Source organism: Sus scrofa, chromosome 5, assembly GCF_054392235.1.
Source record: "Sus scrofa isolate SSC_HxYL_T2T_F1_AM1 chromosome 5, Sscrofa_HxYL_maternal_Yorkshire_Landrace_v2.0, whole genome shotgun sequence".
In the NCBI taxonomy this organism is placed as follows: Eukaryota; Metazoa; Chordata; class Mammalia; order Artiodactyla; family Suidae; genus Sus; species Sus scrofa.
The window spans coordinates 26,332,643-26,357,309 of record NC_139387.1 but is presented as its reverse complement, the minus strand read 5'-3'; the positions used below and the strand labels follow the sequence as shown (position 1 = coordinate 26,357,309).

The 24,667-nt window shown below is 54.7% G+C and overlaps 1 protein-coding gene across 1 annotated transcript in view; it reads right to left on the bottom strand.

The window, feature by feature from the left end:
- The window catches only part of LRP1 (LDL receptor related protein 1), an 82,784-nt gene that overhangs the window by 55,451 nt on the left and 2,666 nt on the right, over positions 1 to 24,667 (bottom strand). The window contains exons 2-8 of the mRNA XM_084956113.1: positions 18,390 to 18,512; positions 15,499 to 15,636; positions 13,367 to 13,486; positions 10,610 to 10,738; positions 10,238 to 10,501; positions 727 to 889; positions 413 to 635 (exon numbers count right to left, since the gene is read on the bottom strand). Coding sequence (XP_084812239.1) covers positions 413 to 635; positions 727 to 889; positions 10,238 to 10,501; positions 10,610 to 10,738; positions 13,367 to 13,486; positions 15,499 to 15,636; positions 18,390 to 18,512 — 1,160 coding nt within the window. The remainder of the gene's footprint in view (positions 1 to 412; positions 636 to 726; positions 890 to 10,237; positions 10,502 to 10,609; positions 10,739 to 13,366; positions 13,487 to 15,498; positions 15,637 to 18,389; positions 18,513 to 24,667) is intronic.

Genomic DNA, 24,667 nt, shown 5'->3' with positions numbered 1-24,667 from the left:
GGACAGTCCCAGGCAAACCAGGATGGATGGTCACCCCAGTTATCCCAGAACAGAAATGCCACCTCTGAGCGGGAAGGGCTGCTAGGCTAGGTTAGAGTGCTATTTCTCAGCTGTGTAATCTCAGGCAAACCACTTAACCTCCTGAACCCTGCCATTTTCACTGGCCAAAAGGAAACTGAGCCACCTTCCTGCTCATTTCTGGAGGCTGCTGTCAGGATCAAATGAGAAAAGGGAAGTAAAAGATGCCTCTAAAATGACTGTGGCCATCAGAGTGGATGTCATATCCTGTCCTTCCCCCCCAAGCACTCGCATTCACCCCCTCCCCGCCAGAGGGTTGGGGTGACCACACTTCCACATTGTCCCGCCCCTACTGGGGGGCCTGGAGGTTCCCCTGCCAAGACTTCCTCCTCACCAGGATGCCCTGGATGATGGTCTGCCGGCCCTTGCCCTCGTAGTCCACCACCTCAATGTAGTCCAGGTAGGCATCGGCCCAGTAGACGAGGCGGCTGACCAGGTCCAGCGTGATGCCATGAGGAAACACAATCTTGCTGTCGACCAGCTTGGTGCGGTTCTGCCCATCCATGTCGCAGCGCTCCACCTTTGGGATCTGCCCATAGTCAGTGAAGAACACCTTCCTGTGGGCAGATGGCAGGTCACGTGAAGGCTGGACACGGGGCACCCTTCCTTCTACCACAGCCTCTGCCTCTCCCTGCCAACCCCTCTCACCCCATGGCAGGGTCCAGGGCAATGCCCTTGGGGTTGTAGAGCTCCAGGTCTAGCAAAGTGACACACGTGTCCCCGTTTCGGTTGCAGACAAAAATCCTATCATCGATGTCATCCACAAAGTAGAAGTTGCCCGTCAGCCAGTCGATGGCCATCTGCTCCACGTCTGGAGAGTGCACATGAAAGAGCTGTAGGTGGAGGTCCTCCCACAGACACTCCCACTCTGCTGGTGCAGAGCCCACCGCGGGATACCCACCTCCTCCAGGGTGCCCTCCTTCACCCCCCAGGCCACAGCTGTCTCTCCTCCCTGAGCTCCCCCAGGAGCAACTGGCAGTGGCACATTTTGCCTTGTGCTCTTGGCCACCTCTCATCAATGTGGTCTCCCCAAAGAGAAGCCCTGAGTGTTCTCCCACCCAGCCCTGCTCCCCATGCTGAGCTCAGGCGGGGGGACACAGGGGTATTGGGTAAGCATTGGCTGGTTGGGACCATCTTCCTGGGGTTCCAAAACGCAGCAGGGACAGGTCTGATAGCTCATTCCAGAATTTTTTAAATCTGCTTCTTTTTATTTTTTGTCTTTTTTTTTTTTTTTTTGTCTTTTTGCCTTTTCGAGGGCTGCTTCCCGCGGCATATGGAGGTTCCCAGGCTAGGGGTCGAATCGGAGCTGTAGTCACCGGTCTACGCCAGAGCCACAGCAACGCCAGATCCGAGCCGAGTCTGCAACCTACACCACAGCTCACAGCAACGCCGGATCCTTAACCCACTGAGCAAGGACAGGGATCGAACCCGCAACCTCATGATTCCTAGTTGGATTCGTTAACCACTGCGCCGCGACGGGAACTCCTATTTTCTATCTTTTTAGGCCTGCACCCATGGCTTATGGAGGTTCCCAGGCTAGGGGTCGAATGGGAGCTGTAGCTGCTGGTCACAGCCACAGCCGCAGCCACAGCAACATGGGATCCGAGCTGCGTCTGCGACCTACACCACAGCTCATGGCAGCGCTGGATCCTTAACCCACTGAGTGAGGCCAGGGATCCAACCTTCATCCTCATGGATGCTAGCCAGATTCGTTAACCACAGAGCCACAACAGGAACTCCTTTTTAATCTGCTTTTACTTGTGATAAGAGTACTCAAGCTAATAAAACATCACACATTTCTTCTTTCAGCTGGACTTTCATCAGCTTTGTATGGTAAGTCGAGTTATCTCATGCTAGCCAGGTGCAATGATTGGAAGCTGTACGTGTTGCATGACTTTTAAAAATGGAAAAGCAGGGCATCGATCAATGAGCTCAATCTGAAAGAAAAGAAGGTCCAAATAGGGGGCCCATAGGGATGGAAAAGGGAAGGTTCATGGTAGCAAAAGGTTGGAACCAGTGACAGGGGTCAAACTTCCTGGACTCACTCTCATTCCCTTTTCTTCAATGTCTCTATTGCTCAATTTCCTCCTGTCCCAGAAGCAGAGAAGCAGCTATGGGGCTAGAGGAGAGAGCGCATGGGAGGAGGGCTGAAGGAAAAGGAGGCAGGGCTTAGAAAGAGGGGGACCTTCTAGAAGGGTGGGGGGGGGGAGGAAGATGTAGACAAGGCACCCACACTTGGTCGACACCGTCGCTGGAGGAGATGGGAGAGGGCAAAAAGATGTGTGTCGGGGGTGGGGAGGTGGGAAGCAAGAGCAGCAGGAAGTCTAGGAGGCACAGGAAGCAGTCTGGGACCAGACCCCTGTGGGCCTCCTGGGGTGGGTGGGGCACTCCTCTCCAGGACCCACTGCCCGCTCCAACTACCACCCTCAGGCTCCAACCACCCTCAGAGGGGAGGCCTCTCGTAAGCTGGGAAATTTCCAAGACAGGGACTCCCTGGAACCCCTGCCTTACACATCACTTCCACCGATTTCCCCAACAGGTGAAGGAATCTTTGGACCACCTGCCTTTGGCTGAAACCTTTTTTTTTTTTTTCCTTCTTACCGAACCTCTCCCCACCCCCACCACACTCAACCTGGAAAGGATTCTTCTACCCCCACACAGCTACAGGTATAATGACGAGTCGTTCTGCTCAACCCTTCCTTCCCCTCCCCTTTCCCCAAAGGGATACCAGGGCTGTTCCCTAACAATGGGTGGGGGCAGGGGGCAAAGGGAACAGGAATGTCGTTCCCAAGGAACTTGGCCAGGCCCTGACACTGACTCACAGTCACAGGACTTAGGCTGCGGGAGGAAGGGAAAGAGCCAATTTGAGGCTCTCATCAGACTAGTTTCCTCTTCAGGTCCCTCCTGTGGAACCCCACCCCAAGATGACTGGAGAAAGGGGTCACAGGGATGAGGTGTTCCCCCTGAGAGGTTTGGGGGTGCATCCTCCAAACCCAGCCACTCTTTCCTCTGGGCCCTGGTACCGTCCTGCCCTGACAGGGTCAGAGAGGGGGGTGGAGTGGCCTGAGAGCATGGGGCCCAGGCCCGGGGAAGAAGAGGGCCCAGGGCAGGGGTCGGGTGAGCAAATTACCCCACAGTTACCACAGAGAAAACAGAGGAAAATGAATGCTGCTGGGCCCGCGTCCAGAGGAAACCAAAGTCCCAAGGTGGGGGATGGGGGGTGCGGAAACTGCTCGGGCCCAGGCAGCCGGCAGGGTGGTTGAAAGGCAAACAGGGCTGCGTGCCCTTGACTCGGGGGGCACGGTGGGGGTCTGGGGGCTGCTGGCATGTAGGTGAACCTCATCATTTGGAGCTGTCTTCCCAGCACCAGCTGGTGCAGCTGCATCCTTCTAGCCAACCTCCCGAGGCTTTTTCCTGAGTCATTGCCCAGCCCCAGGCTGGTAACACCCTGCCCCTGCTCCCCCATCCACCCTTCCCTCAGCCGGAGGGGAGGAAGAAGAAACCCGAGGGGACGCCGTGGCCCCATCCCAGGTGCAGCTCCACAGCCTCCCCTCCAGCCTCAGCACCTTTGAGCCTCCCCCGTGGCCTGGGTTCCCTGCCAGTTCCAGGAAGAAAGGCAGAGGGACCCATCCCCGCTTTCAGACATTTACCCTTGGCTGGTCTCCCCTTCCACCTCCCAAAGGCCAGGCAGGGCCCCACTCAGCAGGCCGGTGAGGAGTTGGCAAGAACTGGAGTCCCCAGCCCGGCCTGGCCTCCCCTTTGGTATTTTTGCAGCTGGAGACTATTAGTTGCAAAAGCAAAAATCCTTTGTTATCCAACCCCCTCCACCACATTATTCTCCTCCCTCCTAAGGTCCAGATTCCTCTGCTCGCCCCACCACAGACACGCGTGCGTGCGTGCACGCGCGCGCACACACAAACACACGCACACACACGCTTGGCTACTTTCACCACTCCGAGTGGAGTGAGACGGGCTCAGACTGGGCGAGGGCAGCTCCCTCCTGGCGCCTGGGCCACTGCCCTCTGTCCCAGGGCATGGAGTGGGGTAAAGTGATGTCCTGGGCTTCAGCCCAGAGGACCTGAGCCTTCTGATCCCACACACCCAGAGGTGTCCCCTTGTGGCCCAGTCTTCTTAGGACTGACCCCCATCACGGCACCCTGCAGAGGTGAATCCTGAAGACGGGGGACTCTCAGCACAGAGGAGGAGGCTAGGACGCTGGGAGGGCAATGAGACAGGGGATAGACCACAGCCTGTCTGTGATGTCGCAAAGGGACTTTCAGTTCCAGGCCCCAGAATAGACCTGGGGTGTGTGTCTGTAACTGCTGAGCCCTCCCTGCACCCCCACCCGAGGCTCAGCACTCTGACCTCCCCACAGCTCCAGCTTTTCTCAACTTCTCCATCTTTCACATCATTCAAGAAGCATTTCCCTAAATAGTGGCTGCTTTTCCAAAAACAGCCCCCACCCCATTCTTAAGAAGACCCTAGTTTTAGCCGCAGGACTCTGGCCGCTCTTCCTAAAATAATTCTGGGGCAGGAAGAGAGTTGCTATGCTTTGAGGAAATATTCGTCCACATACCCCAAGAAGACAAGATAGGGTAGAAGGGCCCCGGAGGAGGAAGGAGAATCCCATTTCTACCTTACCCACATCCCCAGCGAACACACCAAGCTCTTGCCCTTGTTCCAGAAAATTCCCCTGCCTCTCCCATCACTCAGCTCTGCCCAGGGCCCAACCGGCCTCAGACACTGACAGCCTGGGTTTGAATCCTGCTTCTGCCACCCTCCAACGGTGGCGTTATGGGCAAGTTAATGTCTGAGTGTCCGTTTGCTTATCTGTAAAGTGGGCTGGTGCATTGACAGCACTGAGCACAGGACACGGCACAAAACAAACACTCCGCAATGGGAGCTGTTGCTCACACCTTCAAGGGCGCCTCCCTCCGCTCATCCCCATCCTTCCCTGCAGCCTGTGGCCTCCCGACTAAAGGCGGGCCCTCCAGGTAAGCAGTTCAGGGCTAACACCTACTACTCTTCAAGACTCTGTTCAGGTCCCCAGAAGGAAGATTTCTATATTACAGGCTTCCATAAGCCCCAGTAGTTCCTTTTATCACAGCCTGCTGACCTGACTACGAATATTTTGAAGGCAGGGCACGGTCTTTCATTTTTGTCCCCAGCGCCGACATACACGTACTGATTCATTCAACAAATATTTGGTGAGCACCGAGTGCCCGCTCTGTTGTCCTAGGGCTGGGACATCACTTTTTCCCTTCCCTTCTACTGCCAGGATCCTCCTTCTCTGGCCTGGGGACACCCAAGACAGTGGGACAAGATGTCTCAGGCAATCTTCCCGCTTGTCAAAGCTGCTTTGGGACGTCACCCAAGGGCCAGGGGAGATGCTTGGGAGCCCGGAGCCTCCACAGGTAGGGAGGAGACCACCGGGTAGGCCTGCAGAAGCTCTGCTAAAATGGCATGTCCTCACACTCCTGTTTCCCACTGGGTCCTGACTTCAGCTCCTCTTATTCCACCAGCAGGTCCAGGGCTCAGCCACATCGCGTCACTCTGTCCCAGGGCCCCCTTCCTGCCCTGCTCCCCTCCCCTGCCTGGCCCAGGTCCACACGGGCTTTCAGTCCTGGGTCCCGGGGATGGAATGCTTGGACTCTGCAGTTCTGATTCAGAATCAGAACCAGGGTCTTCCCACTATTGAGAAATCCGTGCTGGGCTCTAAAACACATCTCTCTTGCTTCAGTTACTTCCTTTGGCTTGAAAACAGGGAGGGGGTTGCTGGGAGCAGGCTGGGTGGAGAGGCAACTTCAAGGAGACAGCGGGGGAGGAGAGGACTGGGCTGGAGCTGTGCCGGGAGACACAGGGCTGGCCTGGCCAGGAAGAGGAGAGAAGGGCTGTTAAATGATTAGGAAACCCGGACTGGGAAAGGGAAGCAAAAGCACCAGGATGGGCCCGGGGGGGGGCGGGGCGCAAAGTGGAAGAGTGGGCTGGGGGGAGCCCCCAATATTCTGACCCCCAGCAGATGAGAAAGGCCCAAGAAGCAGGGGGTGGCGGGTGCTGGTTTTCATATGTGACACTGGAAGTGCTCCCTCGGCTGGGGTGGAAGCTGAGAGGGCCTGGGTGCCCAGCTCAGAGGGAGGCCAGCTCCCCTCCAGCGTGGAAGCTTGTTCATTGGATCCAGGAGCTACTCCCTCTCTCTGCCCCTTCTCTACACAAATCACTGCCCTGTTTCCTGTTGTGATTTTAAACACACACACACACACACACACACACACACACAAAGAGGGAGGGAAAAGTGAAGCTGGCCAGCTGGACTTAGGGACCCATTTCGCAACCTTGCTGCCTGCAGCCTCGGTGGCCTTGTCTGGGCCTTCTCGCCCACATCCTCCGTGCCCATGCAGCATGGTACAGGGGAGGACCCCCAGAACCCCCACAAGCCCTCCACAGCATCCCCTCCTACATAAGCCAGAATGAAGTGACTTCAGCAAACATCATTTCCTTCAAGGCCTCTATTTGCAACCTCAGACCCTCCCCTCACCACACACACACACACACACACACACACACACACACACACACACACACACACACACACCACACACACCTTCCCAGGGTCCCACTCCTACAATCTGTGCTCATTCTTTCCCTGTAGGGGAAACCTCCTCAAAGATCAGGGAGGACTCGTCCAAGGAGTGAAACCTGGGCAAGGCAGGGCTGGCCTGGGCTGGGCTGGGGTTCACAGACTTGACCTCCAGTCCTGCCGGGGTGGGGTGGGGTTGCAGGGGGTTGGATAGGGCCTGAGGTTCCTTGAAAGGGTGGTCAGAGGAAGGGGGTGGGCTGGGCAGGCCAGGCCTGTCGACCCCTCTGGGCCTCAGTTTCTAGGACTTTGGTCTTCTATCACTTTCAAAACACGCGCCATGTCGTTCGAGCGCAGCTTGCTCTATCATTAGTCTATTTCTTTCAATCCACTTTTCTTATTTTATTGCATCTTAGACAATCTATGAAATCATAGATTTGATATGCTAGCTACAGGAGTTTCCTAATGGGTATTAAATAAAAACATACCTATGATAATAAAAAAAAAAAAAAAAAAGCACGTCCATGGAGTTCCCATCTGGCTCAGCAGAAACGAATCTGACTAGCATCCATGAGGATACAGGGTCCATCCCTGGCCTTGCTCAGTGGGTTAAGGGTCTGGTGTTGCCATGAACTGCAGTGTAGGTTGCAGACACGGCTCGGATCTGGCATTGCTGTGGGCTGCAGTGTAGGCCAGTAGCTACAGCTCTGATTCCACCCCTAGCCTGGGAACCTCCATATGCCATGGGTGCAGCCCTAAAAAGAGAAAACAAAATAAAACATACACGTCCACCTAGGACCTAAAATCAAGACCTCCCTGCTCTGGGAAAGCAGAAGCAAACCCTGAGGGGTGGGTCTCTCCCCGTCATGTTCTCCAGTCATGGGATCAGAGTCCTCAGTGACCTCCCGTCCCGCTGGACCACGGCAGAGGGGAAGGCATCCTCAAATTACACTGTGCTTACAACGCAGGAGGGCGTAGAGGTGAGGATGAGTTCCAGGACCACTCCCCAATCAGGCCAATGAGAGACAAGGCTGGGGGAGGAAGGACTGGCAGCCTCAGCCTGGTTACGAGAGGAAAGCAGGCGCGCACGGGCGCAAATATACCTATCTGTGAATACAAATGCTGGTTAAGGAGTATCCCCCAACTCTGCAGTAGAGACAGAAGGAAGGCACTGGGCCCAAGACAGGAAAAGGGAGGACTTCGATCCTGTTCCCCAGAGCCTTTCCTTGAAGCTGCACTGACCACCTCGGGGCCTGGGAGGGGCCCTCTGGGGGCTCAGGACTCAGGGCAGGTCTACTCACATGTGCCTCAGGACCCATGTGAAACAGGCTCATTTCCTGGCCGCCTTCCTTCTTTCTATTCTATTTCTGTTGCCAGAGTTTTCTCCAGGGCAGGCTCCCCCTTCTTCCCACACCAGCAGGCGGGCTTCTCTCAGCCTCTCGGCTGGGGACTCCAGCACCTCCCCCTTGTCAGACCCTGCCCTCCTGAGTGGGGCTCAGCCCAGGGGTCCGATGGAGGTCAGGGTCAGCCAAGAGTGGCATGACTGAAGGCAGGGCTCCCCCAGAGGGCAGAGAGAAAGCAGAAGAAGCAGCAGCCTTTCTTCTCGGTGCCCCTGGGGGAGCTAATTACAGGCCGGCAGCCCACTGCTCAGGTGAGCGCCTGGGACCAGCCATGCTTCACACCATTCAGCCTCTCCTGGGAAGGGGGATGAACTGGGGATGGGGGAGGGTGCTAGGGAGAGACACATCCGATGTCCTCAGCTCAGGGCCCATAATTAGTTTGTGGGATGAGAGCAAAACAACCATCCTCAGGGTGACAGCCAGACATTCAGGCGGCATGGGGTGTGGGGTGGGGGCAGGGCAGGAGGAAAGGACAGAGGCTGGAGCAAGAGGAACTCATTCATTCACCCCACCAGCATTTCTCCCCAGAATCTTCTGGTCTCTCCTGGCCTCCTGGACTCTGCCCCAGAGGGGCCCAGAGAATCTAGCAGACTGGAAGGCAAGGCTCTGTTTGCCAAGGGAGGGGTACCCGCCTGAGGTTATTTCCTGCTTCTCCTAGGGAGGGAGGCAGGAAAGGGGCCAGGGCAGAGCAAAAGTGGAGAAGGTTCCCATCAGGGCACCCCATCAACCGCCTACCCACAAGCCCATCAGCCCATCTGGCCCTGAGGCAGGGCCAGGGAGGGACTGGCTAGAGCTATTTGCCCAGATAGGCCTGTTGGGTGGGGCTGTCGACAAGGCACAGAGAGAGGGCAGCTGTTTCTTGGGGTCTTGCCCGGATCCTACCCTACCTGACATGAGGTTCCCTGAGCTGCCTGCCCCTCAAGAGCTCAGCCAGCCAGGGGTGGCAGCTCCCAGCCCAGCCCTCCAAGGAGGCCGGGTCTAACACAGATCTTGAGCCTTGGTCACCAACAGCCCAAGGACCCCACCGGGATGCACTGGAGGGGCTGCAGCTGAGGTGTGGACCACATGAGGAGGATGTAGAGGGCGGGGGCTCTCCGAGGAACCCCTGCTCCACTTGTGTCCTCCTGGGATTTTTGTCTCCTGTGGGGAAGACCATAGAGGGACCTAGTGAAGGAACTTAGAGATCTTCTAAATGGGCTCCAGGTTCACACCCTAAACTTCGTGTGCACGGTCCTCTAGTTACTTCTGGCTTTGACTTCAATTTATCTGATCTCGACTGACCTGACAAGCTCAAACCCATTAGGCAGATTAGGAAACCCAAGCAGAGACGGGGGCGTTATGGTTTACTCAAGGTCACAGATCAAGTTACCCTCTCTCCCAAGGGTCAGATCAACCACAGGCCAAATCTTCCCCCTCAGCCCTGTGGTGCATTTCCTGGAAATGTGATGATGCTGGATGTTTCGTTTGTTTATGTAGTATATGAGATGAGCAGGACTGCTCCAGGCACTGGATCTATGCCCTGGTGGCCCCTTCTTCAATGACACCCCATCTTCCACCCGAGACGGCACAGTGCTGCCTGGGAAGGGAGCCTGAAGGGGAACATCCGGGATGCCTTAGAACATGGCCCCAGCACTCATGGCCCTGCCTCCGGGCTCATTCCTGCCACAGAGCCCCCTAGAAACAGCCTCAGGACCCCACAGCCATGCTGCAGCAGGGAGGCCATCCTGGCGATGCCCCCAAGGGAAATGATGGACGTGGAGAGGGACCCAGCCCAGCTCCTTTGCGCTCAGCCACAACTTAGCTGTGTGGGAAAGCCCCTCTGCAGACTAATCAACACTCCTCTCTCTGAAAAGGGACAGTCCCTGGCCTCTGGAGGTTGACCAGTCATTGCCCCCTTGGGCGCTTCTCCTGGGAGGCCTTCCTCTGCCCTGGGCTAAAATTGCAGGAGCCGTAAGAGACTCAGCCCAGAGAGAGGGGAGGAAGCACAGCTGTGACTCGGCCCCGGCTCCAAACAAGTGTCATCACGTGCAGCCCCCTGCCTCGGCCTCAGCCAGGGGCTTCTGTATAGGTTCCTGCCCTGGTCAGGGGTCTTCCCGTCTATCCCCCTGTCTCTGTCCCAGACAGGCTCCGTCTTGCCCATCTCCCCTGCCCTCCCCTGCTCTTCGAGCTGGGGCAGGTGACTCACGGTGCAGGCTGAGGGAAATGTTGATGGTGTGCTCATCCACGAAGCCCTTCAGGCCGGGCATGCGGGCACACTTGAGCTGTGTCTGGGCAGCACTGTCCCCAACGTGCACCCAGCACACAGTCTCGTTGGCATAGCTGAAGTCCATGGCCGTGGTCTGCCGAGTGCTGGTGGGCGTGATGGTAGAGACCTGGGCCCCACTCAGGTACGTAGCCAGGATATTCTGGGAATTGGCAATCAGCAGCACGGGGGGCCGGTCTACTGGCTCTGGAGATGGAGGAGAGAAGGGTCAACGCAGTAAGTGGCCCTGGGACCTCTCCAGCCACTCCCCATCAGGGAACAACACTGAGGGTGCCTAGCTGTAGGTGGGCCTACCATTCTTGGCCTTGCAGGAGCGGTTGTCTGGCTGCAGCAGGTACCCTTCCACACAGCCGCACGTGAAGGACCCGTCTGTGTTTGTGCACAGCTGGCTGCAGGTGCCATACACCGAGCACTCGTCAAAGTCTGCCGGGAAAAGGTGAAAGCGTGGTCATTTCCAGCACGCCGAGGGCAGGGCAGGGAGCGCCCTCAGACACCACCAGGAGTATGTCCATCCCGACAGCTACTTTGGAGGACAATTTGGCAGAATCTATTACAAGAATTGTGCAAACGTAGGGTGTTCCTGTCGTGGTTCAGTGGAACCAAATCTGACTAGCATCCATGAGGATGCAGGTTTGATCCCTGGCCTCGCTTAATGGGTTAAGGATTGATCCCTGGCCTCGCTTAATGGGTTGGTGTTAAGCTGTGGCGTAGGTCACAGATTCAGCTCAGACCCGGCGTTGCTATGGCTGTGGTGTAGGCTGGCGGCTACAGTTCTAATTCTACCCCTAGCCTGGGAACTGCCATATGCCGCAGGTACGGCCCTAAAAAGACAAAAAAAAAAAAAAAAAAAAAAAAAAAAGAATTCTGCAAACTTAGTCACCTAGCTAGTCCAGACTTGGAATCTACCCTAAAGAAATAGTCATACATGTGCATATCATCCATTCATTCAGAAAAGATTTCTTGAATATCTGGAGTTCCCATCGTGGCTCAGCAGTAACAACCCAACTAGTATCCATGAGGATGTAGGTTTCATCCCTGGCCTCGCTCAGTGGGTTAAGGATCCTGTATTGCCATGAGCTCTGGTGTAGGTCACAGATGTAGTTTGAATGCTGCATTGCTGTGGCTGGGGTATAGGCCAGCACTTGCAGCTCTGATTTGACCCCTAGCCTGGGAACTTCCCTAGCTGTGGGTATGACCCTAAAAAGGCCAAAAAAAAAAAAAAAAAGATTTCTTGAGTATCCACCATGTGCCAGGTACTGTCCTAGGCTAAGGAGATATATCAGATTCAAATTACTACGTTCATGAAACTTAAATTCTGATAATAAATGAAATATAATTATTACAAAAATAAAGAAAACAAAAAGGTACATTATGTGTTTGAGGTGATAGTGCAATAGAAAGTGGCTGATGCTATGGAAAAAAATTAAGCAGAGAAAGGGGACAGAGAATGCAGGCAGTGGGGGTGGCCTCCTTGAGAAGGTGACATTTGTGCAAAGACCCAAAGGAGGTAAATTTAAAACAGAAAAGTTTGTATTGTTTGTAACAGAGAGAAACTGGGAATATCTTACTCATCAAAACAGAGATGGCCAAGTAAACTCTGGTAATAGTCACACTTCACAGTGGTTTTTAAAAGAATGAGGTAGATCTTTTACACAGTAACTTGGAAAAATTTCCAGAACATACAGGGTGAAAAAATTGAGAAAAAAAAAAAAAGTATAGTGTAATATTTATGCAAAAAAAAAAAAAAAGCCCATATGGGAGTTCCCAGTGTTGTCACTGCAGCAACTTGGGTCACTGTTGTGGCATAGGTTTGATCCCTGGCCCAGGAACTTCCACATGCCGCAGGCTTGGCCAAAAAAAAAAAAAGGCACAAGCACATTAACAGTACTTTCAATTAGATTCTTTGTGAGTACGTGTATACATGGACGGAAAAAGGCCTGCACAGAGATGGCAAACTCGCAACAGAGTTGACCTCCAGAGAGATGGGAAAAGGATCAGAATTGAAGAGGATTTGTCAAAGGAGACTTTTGTTTTAACTATAATGCTTTACTTTTCTTTATAGGAAAACTCACATATGACACACACACACACACATACACACACACACACACAAACACTTTATGGCTGCATCCGAGGCATGTGGAAGTTTCCAGGCCAGGGATTGAATCCAAGTCACAGCTGTGACCTACACTGCAGCTGTGGCAACACCAGATCCTTTATCATTATTATTATTTTGTCTTTTTAGGGCCTCACCTGCGGCATATAGAGGTTTCCAGGTTAGGGGTTGAATCCGAGCTGTGGCCACTGGCCTACACCACAGCCACAGCAACGCCAGACCTGAGCCGTGTCTATAATCTACACCACGGCATGCGGCAACACTGGATCCTTAACCCACTGAGCAAGGCCAGGGATCGAACCTGCATCGTCATGGATACTAGTCCAGTTCGTTTCTGCTGAGCCATGACGGGAACTCCAACACCAGATCCTTTAAGCCACTGCACGGGACCAGGGATTGAACCTGCAACCTCAGCTGCTGAAGTTGGATTCTTAACCCACTGCGCCATAGCGGGAACTGCCAAAATGAATTTTTTTTTTAAATAAATGTGGGTTTTTTGGTTTTGTTTTGTTTTGTTTGTTTTTGTCATTTTGCCATTTCTTGGGCCGCTCCCGCTGCATATGGAGGTTCCCAGGCTAGGGGTCTAATCGGAGCTGTAGCTGCCAGCCTATGCCAGAGACATAGCAATGCAGGATCCAAGCCACGTCTGTAACCTACACCACAGCTCACAGCAATGTCGGATCGTTAACCCACTGAGCAAGGACAGGGATCGAACCCGCAACCTCATGGTTCCTAGTCGGATTCGTTAACCACTGTACCACAACGGGAACTCCTGAATTTTTAAAAGTCTGGTGGAAGCGAGTGGTTAGAGCACACAGTCAAGCCCTGAGGCTGTCAGGCACGTGGCCCCACCTCCCGTCCTGCTCCTTCCATTGTTTTCTCCTTCCCAGCCAGGGCCACCCGCTCACCCCCAGTGCGCGCACGTGTGCATTTACCTTTACAGGTCTTGCCATCCGCCTGCAGTTGAAAGCTATTGTTGCAATAGCAGGTGGGCCCGTTGAGTGTGGGAACACAGTGGTGCTGGCAGCCCAGATGAGAACACTGTCCTCGTTGCTCTGTGTAGCGGCAGATACACACTCAGACCCTGAGACCTGGCAGCCATACTAAGGCTGCAACCCTCCCCCAATTTCTGCCACCCCTTCAGAAAGCATTTACGAGGCCTGCAGTGTTGGAGATGAAGGGACTTAGGAAGCATCTGTTATATTTTGCAAGTGAAGAAACAGACCAAGGGAAGGTATAAGACAGGTCCAAGGTCACATTACCAGTTATGGCTTAGAACCTACATCTCCCTGCTCTAGCTGCCCTGGACTCCCTCTGTCCCCATGGAGAGGAGCTCTGGTAGTTTGTTGGAGTCAACAGGGAGAGGGGACAGCGATTCTTATCCCCTTCATATGCCCCTTGCCTGCACTACCTGGGGATTGCAATGCTGGCTTTGGCGCTGAGGGTGAGGAGTGGGCATGGAATTAAGTCTTTTGTACAGGACCCCAGCTCTGATCTGGAAGCACCCCTGCCACCCACGCCTCGAGCCCTAAAGGCCTCAGAGAGAAGGCCCAAGGTCCAGGTACAGGAGAGGAGGAGGAGGAGCAAAACTGGCTCCCCCAGGATCCTTCTCTAATCTTCCTCCTGCCACTGACCCACTTCCACAGGGGAGACAGAAGGGAATGAGATGGGAGGGGGAAGAGGTGGGAGAGCAGCTGCCCCCCCAGATCAGCGACCCAATTAATGGCCTTGCGTGGGGCCAGGCGGCCTGGCCACAAAGACCCCTTTGTCCAGCTGCCTCACACCCCTGCTCCCCCTGCCCCCCCCAGGAGGGAGCGCTGCCTGAGATGCTAAGACGTTTATAGGCACTAAGCCTGCCAGGAGGAGCTGGGATGGGGGGGCGAGGCCCTGGTTATTCCTTCTCCTCCCCACCTCCGCCCGAGAGCCCAAATGTGCTGCCCATCCAGCCCCCACAAAGGGGGGGATATGGTGTTTGTCCTGGAAAATCTAGAAAGGAATTTCTCTCCTGGATATGCAGTAGGAGGATGGCGAGGTCCAACTTCTGTAACATCAGAGGAGGAAGTTCAAACCCTAGGTTTTTGAGGTTCTTGGTTGTTTTTGCTACTGACCAGCTATTCAAAAGCTAGCAGACTTGAGCATGCACCACCCGATAAGATGGGACGTGCCTGGTAATTGAAGTCAGCCCCTAGGCCCACACTCTGCATCCCATTCCAGGAGCTTCAGACAAAAACATGTGGAATCAACCAAAGGAAAGGATAAAAATCTTCCACAAACTCCCTTGCTCCACACTCCCTGCCCTCAGTGAACAGGATCCAGATGTGTCTCCTCTCACAGGCAGATGTTTTCTGACACGCGTTACAAGCACAGGATGCAGTCCCCACCCCCAGAAGACTGCCCCGCCCCCAGGGGCTTGCTCAGGGCCTCACAAGGCCAGCCTCCTGCTCCAGGCCAGAGCTGGAGGGCAGTAGAAGGTAGAGGCTACTATTTCCTGACGCCCCCCCACAGCATCTCCTCCATCGCTCATGTGTGATCCAGACTTTCCCTGGACCATGCGGGCTCTCGGGAGAAGAAGTGCAGAGCTGATGACCTGAGCTGCAGGTGGGAAGGAAGTCTGAGCCATCATCCTAAAGTTCCCGCCTTATCCTGCACCATCTTCCCATCAAGAAGCTTCAGAGAATCTCAAAGATCTGCACTGTTGGGGGATGCCCTCAGGGCCCTGGCCGGGGAGGCAGGGGATTGAAACTCCAGACCCCCAGCCCCCACTTCAATCACAGTATCTGCTCTTCATATGCTGATTCCATGGAAGACACCATTTGAAAAAGGGGCCTTGCTATTTATAAAGATAAAAAGCATGAAAACATTGATCTACGATAAAACTCTCATTTCACAGGTGGGAAGGTAGGGTCTGGAGAGGGCTAGTAACTCGTCCAAGCACACACACAGCCAGAGAAGTGCCTGGGCCACGGGGGAGCAGGACAAGGCCTCAGCCCGGAACACCCTCCGTCAGCTGCCCTGCTGAGAACTCTCTGCGTCCGGGCTGAGATAGGAGCGATAGAAAAGGCCTTACCTCGGCAGTGGGGCCCCTCATCTGACCCATCAGCGCAGTCCTGGATCCCGTTGCAGAGGCGGGACATGAGAATACATAGCTCGGTGCCCAGGCAATTGTGCTCATTCGGCTGACACCGCTGGGTCTTACTCTGTGGACCTGCAGACAGATGAAGGCCATGGTGACCACACTGGCCACAGAGACCATGTGACCAGCTGTTCACTGCAGGGGGGTGCTGAGGAACTGAGACTGGGGTTTCAGGCTACTGTACTTTTTAGTCTCAGGAGACGTCAGGGCTGGTTAGACGCTTCACCTCAAGCTTTTCTTTCTTTCTTTTTTTTTTTTTTTTTTGCTTTTTAGGGCCACGCCTGCAGCACATGTAGGTTCTCAGGCTAGGGGTTGAATCGGAGCTACAGCTGCCGGCCTATGCCACAGCCACAGCAACACAGGATCCAAGCCATGTCTGCAACCTGTACCACATCTCACGGCAATGCTGGATCCTTAACCCACTGAGCAAGGGCAGGGATCGAACCCGCAACCTCATGGTTCCTAGTCGGATTCGTTTCTGCTGCACTGCAATGGGAACTCCATCAAGCTCTTCTATACCATCCCCAACAGGAGCCACCTGGGAGCCGCCAGGTGGAGGGGAGAACGAGGTTTCAGCAGGGTCCACTCCCCAAATGCTCCATGCTGTGGACCCCATCGCCTCTACATTCTACATTCAGGAGACAAAGGACCCTTCCTTCCCAAAGCTCCCCAGATCACAGAGCCTGAGGGTGAGAGGGGGACCAAGGATTTTAGAACTGCACAATCCCATGTGCAGCACAAGCCGTATGTGGCTATGGAGCACTTGAAGTGTGACCAGTTCCAACTCTAAGCATAAAATGCACACTGTCTTTTAGACTTAATGCCATGGCCACAAAAAAAGAATGCAAAAAAATTTCATTAATGCTTGTATATGAATAATATAGTGAAATGATAATATTTTGCATACATTGGGTAAAATAAAGTTAAAATTATTTTCACCTGATTGTATTTACTTTTTTGAATGTGGCTACAAGAAAACTTCAAAATTGTATACATGCCTTGCATTATATTTCTATTGGATGTGCTATTCTCAACCCCCAGCCCCAGAACCGCCTGCCTGATGGACGGGTTTGGGAAGGGTCAAAGGTTGTGGCCTGTTGGTGTTATCTCTGGTAATTCCATTCTTGCTCAAGAGGATGGGCTAGGGGGAGGGCAGGGTAGAGCTCCTCAGGGGATTCTAAGGAGGCCAGGTGAGCTAGGGCGCCGGCTGACCTGTAGGTTGGGAGACAGACCAATGCCCATTGGCTCCCAAGCCGGGACAGGGCGTGAGCGAGTGTCTGTGTGTGAATGCACCTGCCCGCCTCCGCCTGGGAGGAGTCCACGTGCACAGGGGAGGGCAGTGTTCACCGTGGAGCGGTGTGGAGTGAGGGTGAATCTATGAGTCTCCACGTGTGCTGGTGCTTCTGGCCTCAGTATGTGCATTTCCATGTCCTTTGGGGGGCGAGTCCGGGTTGGTGTGTGAGGGTCCAAGGGCAGGTGGTGTTTCTGCATCCCCGTTTCAGAGTGTTGACTCTGTGCTGTTGTGAGGACGTGTCTGTGCTAGCATCTGCCCTTGTCTGTGTATGTCCAGGAGGGCTGGGGGGAGTGAGTCAGTGCCCCGGAGTGGCTGAGTGTGAGATTGATGGGTCCAGGAGTGTATATGAGTGGGGACAGCGTGGGGATGTGTATAAGGTGGAGTGTGCATCAAAGTAAAGGAAGGATGGGTGCAAAGAGCCAGAGCTGGCCTTTGTGCCTGGCTTTCGTCACCTGACTTTTGAAGACTTAATGTCATGGCCACAAAAAAAGAATGCAAAAAAATTTCATTAATAATGTATATGAATAATACAGTGGAATGATAATATTCTGCATACATTGGGTAAAATAAAGTTAAAATTATTTTCACCTGATTGTATTTACTTTTTTGAATGTGGCTACAAGAAAACTTCAAAGCATCAGGGTCAGAAATGTGGGGCGTAAAGATGGCATCAGACAAGAAGACACTCGAGGCTGAGCAACCCCACCGTAGAGACACTTAGGGAATATCCCTCGCCTCCACACCTCCAGGGCAGGGTATGGGGGTGAGGCAGAGAGAACTGGTGGCTCCCTTTCCAGCCCTAAAATTATCCCTGATAATTATGGGTGAGGGTGTGGGGCTGGGGCTGGGACGGAATAAACCCAGAGAGGGAACAGATACAGACTTGGGAAGGCAGGGTCCCCCGGACCCCGGCCCAGATTAGCCCAGCAAAGGAGATGCTGAAGGTAGAGACGGCCAGCTGCCCAGGACTCGAGGATCCCGCCAGCAAGTCCTCCACCCCCTGCTGGCAGGGTAAAGGCTGGGTGGGGACCTTTCTCCCAGTTTAAACAGCTGCCTCTGATTACGCCACTTACTGGGGGGGGATGCGCAGGGGCGGGGCTTCTGGTACAGAGACTGAGCAAGAACCAGTGGCCTTTGGCCTGGGACCCTGAGGACAGGAAGGGGACCCAGCGAGACCTAGGGGCCCTCATCAAGGATCAGGAGGCTCAGAGGTGGGAAGAAGGGGGACGAGCTGAGCCCAGAGGAAAGAGAGGTTGGACCCTCCCCTTCCAGCAAAGCTGTCAGCCCAGAGAACAGTCTCAGGCAGACTTGAGGGTAGAGCAGCTGAGGGAGCCCATTTCTGGGCACACCAAGCACCATGCCGGGCTCTTTGAAGAGTGCGAGAGGACGGTTTAGCTGTGTCATGGACAAACAGTCACAGAGCAAGGTCCACCCCAGGCTGGAGCTCAGCCGTCCTCAACGCAAACTGCCTGGGCCAAAAGGGAAAGCGGTCAATCAGGGGTGTGAGAAGGGATCCAGAAAAGGTACTTACAAATCTCAGGAGCCTCATCAGATCCATCCGGGCAGTCCCTCTCACCATCACACCGCCAGCCTTTCGAGATACAGGTGATCTGGTCTCTGCAGGCAAACTGCTTAGGGCTGCAGGTCTTAGGGACTAGAGGCAAGGGAAGAAAACAGGGGCGTGAAGGGAGGATGGAGGCCAGCTTGATGCCATAAAGCCTTCTAGGGACTCCTCTTTCCCCAGTATCAGTCCCCATCTGGCTCAGACTCTGAGCCACAGTCCACGTGCTGCGGAGCAGGTGGCTGAGGGTCACTCCTGGAACGTTCCTGCGTACCTGTGATGGGGGAGGCAGATGCAGAGAGCACATTTTACTGCCCCCCCCCACCCCTCAGTCCCAAAGGCTGCTTGTTCAGCGTGCCCCTGCCTGATCCTCGGGGTCAAAGCCCTTGCTGTTCTGTTACTCTGGTCAAACAACAGCACCCCTCACTTTGCTGGCTGAGAGTGATGGGGTGTTTAGGCCTGTGACATGTTTTGTCTTTATCTGCCTCTCCATCCCACTAGAAGTCCAAAGCTGGTCTTTTCTAATCTCTGGGACACTCCTGGTCCTGGAACTTATCATCTCCAACTCCCAACAACCAAGGATGTTTGGGGTGCCCTTGGCCCAGTGGTGGTCTGGAGGTGGTGTCCACAGAGGAGCCCCGTCTCTACCTCCGTTCTCTATAAAGACACAGCCTCCCTTTGGTTAGACTTTCAGCTCATGCCCTCGGAGGGAAGAGGCACCTAAGATTGCTCAGGATGATGGAGTTGGTATGAGGCAGGGGGATGGCTGGGGTGACCTATAGGAGCTGGGTCTTTTTTTGGCTGCACCCACTGCATATGGAAGTTTCCAGGCTGGGGACTGAATCAGAGCTGCAGCTGCCGGCCGACACCACACTCACAGCAACATCAGACTGGAGCTGCATCTGAGGCCTACACCACAGCTCATGGCAATGCTGGATCCTTAACCCACTGAGTGAGGCCAGGGGTTGAACCTACAACCTCATGGATACTAGTCTGGTTCTTAACCCTCTCTGCCACAGTGGGAACTCCCTATAGGAGCTGGTTGAGCCCAGCAGACTGGCAAAGTTCCTATATCCAGGACCTCTTTCCTTTGCCCCAGCAACTTCCCTTGGCTCCCACCCTATTCTCTTACATCATCCTCCAAGGAGGAATTATGACGGTAACACTAACTCTCCTCGTTACCTCAGAGTGGGCCGGGAAATGTGGTAAACCAGTTCTTTCCATGTATCACTTAATCCTCTCCACAATACGACAAAGTAGGTGCTACTAATACCACCATTTCCTAGATGAGGAAACCGAGCCTCCGAGAGGGTGCGGTCGCCCAGCAGGCAAGTGACACAACCAGTGCTCACACCGGTTGAGCTGACTCTCAGCTTCTAACCAGCCAGTCCCCACCAGTCTCCCCATTCCCACGGAAAAGTTCTCAGGGGTTGTTCCTCCACGTCCCATCAGCATGTCTTCCAGGGGAAGAAAAGGCCCCCTTCTTCACCCTCACCCAGTCTCCCAGCCCTCTTCCCATTTCTCTCAGCCGTCGTGCAGGGGAGAGCAGCTCTGTGCCAGGCACTGCACTGGGCACTAGGGTGCCAGGGGGGAGCGAGAGGGTCCCTCAGGAGCCAGCCTGGGAAGGCAGCTGTGCACAACCACCGTGAATGCAGGGCAGAGTGAGCTCAGAGCTGGGACAGAGCAGAAGGAAAGTGTGTCAGGGCTCTGAGCTGGGAGGGACGGAGTCGGAGGGGAGCCACACGGAGAAGACAGCCTCCCCCCTAACCCCCATCTCTGGCAGACGGGACTGCACTCAGGCCCCTGGCCAGGATGAGAGCTGAGTTCAGGAAACACATCAAGGATGGCCTGGCTGGGCCCCCCAGCCCCGAGTCTCCCTCCCCTACCCCCCACCCTGAGCAGGGAATAAAGGCCCCTTGAGGAGGTGGATAATGCTGAGTTCATTGCCCCACTGGGCCAGCTGTGAGGTCTTCCCGGGGAAACAGCCCGCCAGCCTAGTTAGCATGCCGGAGACCGGTCCTCTTCCCCTGGCCAGCCGAGACCGGCTGGGGGGGGGGAGTAGAGGAGACTGGAATAGGACTCAGAGGCAGATGGGCTGTTTGGAGCCCAGAAAGGCCCCCATGTCACCGCCACCCCCACCTGGACTTAGTCCACACCCCCACTCCTCCCCGGGGTTGAGCTCACAGCCGTGGCCAAGGTCACTGGTTGGTCACTCCGACCTCTCCTCCATTCCGTGTCCCAGCCACGATCCCCTCTTCCTTTGGCCCTCATGTTGTCCCCTCCCCAAACCCCTGCTGTCCCCCACCCCCATTTTTGGCCTGAACTCTCGGCAGAGGAAACAGCAGCTGGCAAACTCCGAAAGCTGGAATGAGAGAGATTCACAAACCAGATGTGCTCTTGCAGAGGGAGGGAGTGGGGGATGGGAGCAAAAGGAAGAGGAGCCCTCAGGGACCCTGTCCCACAGCAGCATCCTTTTGGGCCCAGGGCAGAGAGGCAGGGGTGCACCCCTCCCACGGGCCAGGGCAGCACAAGGATCAGAAAGAACGTCCCTTCTGCCAAGTGGAGAAAGCCCTAGGCTGTCTTCAATTGCCTGCAGGAGGAGAGAGGAGGGAAGAAACAAATAACCTACTTTGGGGCAGTCTACACAGCCAAGGGCAGCCTCATCTGAGGTGGCGGAGCTGCAGCAGGCGTGGGGTAGGAAAGTTGTAATCCGCTTAGAGCCGGCAGCCAACCCCACTCCCCTCAGCGGAGGCTTCCATGCCAGATGCCAGTACCCAGAAAACCCACCTTTGTGGCCTTAGACGAGGAGACAAAGTGGCCCTAAGTTCAGGGGCGACGAATGGCCTCCTCTGCCTCCTGCCTGTTGTGAGACTTGGGGCTGCCCAAGGATATGAGCTAATGCTTTTCCACATGGCCACTCTGTGTCAGCCACTGGGCTGAAACGCTTCGGACATATTAACCCCCTTAGATGCTCAAACCCTGTGACATGGGTACAGTTGCAATCCCCATCATACAGATGAGAAAACTGAGGCACAGAGAGATTAGTAACTGAACAGGTGGTTTCTCACTGACCACGATGATGGAGCCAGATGAAGAAGGATGAAGAAGGAAAACGGCAAGGGAGGATATTTGGTCCTTGAGCTGGGAGTGGGGAGACGGGTTGCAGGAGGTGGTAGTGGCCTTCAGGGCTCCCCAGAGAGGAGGAGAGAGGGCGGAGGAGATGAGCCGGAAAGGGACAGGACAGAAGAGGGAAGCGAGGAGGGAGAAGAAGGAGGAGAGGACTATAGAGGGAGAGTGAGCGAGGTTGCAGAGAGAAGGCCAGGACACAGGGGCCGTCTGTTCTCAGCTTTGCCTGGAGATGAATGTGACCGCCATGCTAACTCTGGCCAACACCCCTGCCCCCCCTCAAACCCAGGCACCCGGCCCAGCCATGGCCCCCAGGGCCACCAAGCTGGAGCCAGAACAGGAGGTGTAGGGTTGGTTGCGCATCCAGACACAACAAGGACCCCACTGCCCTGCTTGAGCCTTGGCTGTCGTCCTGTCCCATTCTGGGACTTGGGGGTGGGGTAGGGAAGGGCAGCAAGAGTGCCTGACCTGCGAAGAGAGGGTGACAGACCTTGAGGGGTCTTCTGGAGGAGTAAAACCCATCCACTGATCCCCCTGGGAGCAGAGAGGGAGAGGAGGAGAGGTGAGACTTCTAAAGACCCAGGAGACCTGAGGCAGGGGAAGCATGAAAGAGAATCGCCCCCCCAACTAGGTCCTTTTCAAGAGCAGACTCAGCAGTGGGAGAGATGATGGGCTATATACCGGGGGATGTTTTCTAAAAGGAACCACATGATATATCTCAGGGAACAGAGGAGCCAGGGGGTGGCCAGGGGGTAGGGGGCAGAGCCTGCAGGAATCTAAACTTTCAAACATACGGGGGTGGGGCAGCAGGGGCCTCCCAGACCCAAACCGAGAGCTTTTCACTGAATTTTATGTATTTTGGGTGTTACCCGGTGGCTCCTTCCCGCAGCTCAGTGAGGCTCAGACACATTTTTGTCATTCCTGAGTCTGGGCCTCTGCTTTGCGGCCTGGACAGACAGACGGGATGGCTTGGATTGCCAGGGGAGGGGAAGGGTCTCCCGCTCTGTCCTGAGTCAATATTGACTCAGCAGGACATTAGCCTGACTGGTGACCTCCCTATCATTTTTTCCTTCCCCCGCAAGTAAAATTCAGACCCCTCCAATGCCTCCAGAGGTCGGCATATCTCTCACCAGGCCTTCAGAAGCCCTCTCCACCTACCCCTCAACACACACACAGGGCTTAGGCACAGCAGAAGTAAAAGCTCTAAGCTCCTGATCCATTCCCCACAGCTTTCTCCAGTTCTCAGGTTATGAGGAAGTTCTGCTAGGAGTCTAACCTCCCTCCTTCTTTCTGAAATTTCTGCATTCCCCTTCTTACTCAACCCACAAAGGGTATCAAGTTCCCTTTCTTCCAGAAACATTCTCTCCAAAAATCCATCCCCAAAATTAGTGGAGGGGAAAGGAGAGGGAGGAACTTGGAGAAAAGTGGGGAGAGAACTTCCACAGCCGAACTGGATATTCTGAGTCTGGCCAGGGAGGGGAAGAGTAACTCCAACAGAGCAAGCACATGGGAAAGTGCAGAAGAGAGACCTCTGCTCCCAGGTAGCTTCCAGGATACACAGAGGCCTGGGTGGAGGTGAATGGAGACAGACAGAGGCAAAGCAAGAGACAGAGACTGAGAGAGACAGGACAGAGGATGCCGCAGAAGGATGAGATAAGACAGATGAACCAGGAGGAGAGACGGAGGTTCTGCTAGGCCAAGACAGCACGCACCCATTACAGACAGACAGGCAAAAAACCAGGAAGGGGTTTGAGCCCAGAGGTTGCCAAGATTATGACACAGCTGTCTTGGGATGAACCCAAAGAATAATATCCCTGAGACTCAGGGTGGGAGAAGCATATATCTTGACTTGGGCAGACAGAGTCCCTGCCCTAGCAGAGTCTGACCCAAGGGAGACTCAGAATAGGGGTCACTGCCTCCCACGGAATTGGGAGGGTGGGAGGAGGGAAGACTGGAGCTCTTCAACTGGCCAAGTCCAGGCATCAGAAAGATTCTCACCTCCTGTGGGGATGCAAGAGGGACAAATGCCTGCTCTCATGGTCCCTCACCTCTTTCCCAGGCAGATTTTACACTGGGGCCTGGGGCCAATGTACCGGAAGCAATCCGGAGCTAACTGCTTCCTTCTCCAAACAATGCAGGATCCTGCTCACTGGGCTGAAATGTGGGACTGAACACAGGGCCCTAGGTTCTCCAAACACTAGCACTCAGCACCCAGCTCTACCAGGTCAGGGACCCTTGCAGGGTCCCATTCAACTGCAACCAGATTCCCCAAGGGCAACGCGCCCCCATCCAGAGCTGGAGGACTCGAATGCTGGAGAGTTCATGGGGTGATGGGGTGGGGGGATCCCAAGAGGAGACTAATGAGGGGAATAACCTGAGGCTTGGGGGTTTGATATGCAAAGGCCAAGACAACAGCAGGAGGAAAGAAAGTTAGACTTGGTAAGGAAGGGCTTCCCAAAGGAAAGTAAAGAGTTTGGAAGAGTTGAGAGAATTTGGACAGGATCTGGCTCTGACCAGGGCCCCAGCTGACATCCTTAAAGAGGCCCAGTGATGGGGAGTGGCTGGGGGGCAAAAAAAAAAAAGAAAAAAAGTAGAGGAAATGGAGGAAGAGAGAGCAGGATTGGGAGAAAAGGAAGTCTTGAGAAGCAGCCACAAACATCAAAATACCCCTCCAATCCCTAAATCAATGTCCTGCATGTCCTGCTTTGAAAGATGAGGGTAAGGGGAGATGTTCAGGGTCTGAGTCTGACCAGAGGAGAAAGGAGTTTGGAACCACCCCTTGGAGAGCCAGGAGGCAAACAACTCAGCCTCAGAACTCATTTCAGCTGTCCAGTTTGTCTGATCACTGGTGATACATGGCTTGGGCGGGTATGTGGAGATGGGTAAGAGAGAGGGAGGCAGCCAGCCCTCTCTACTACAAAATGTCCCTCGTCTCAGCAGGGACCTCCGTAACCCCTCTTCCCGTCCCCCGTTCCATCTGTTCCTCCATCCTCCCAGGTAGCAAGCATACCCTGTTCTGTTTACTAGCAGGGAGTGACAATGCTCCCCAAAGAGCAGGGCATGCTGCGGGTTGGGTTCGGGCTTAGCAGAGAAGGCAGGGGTGGTGGAGGAGGACCCCAGGG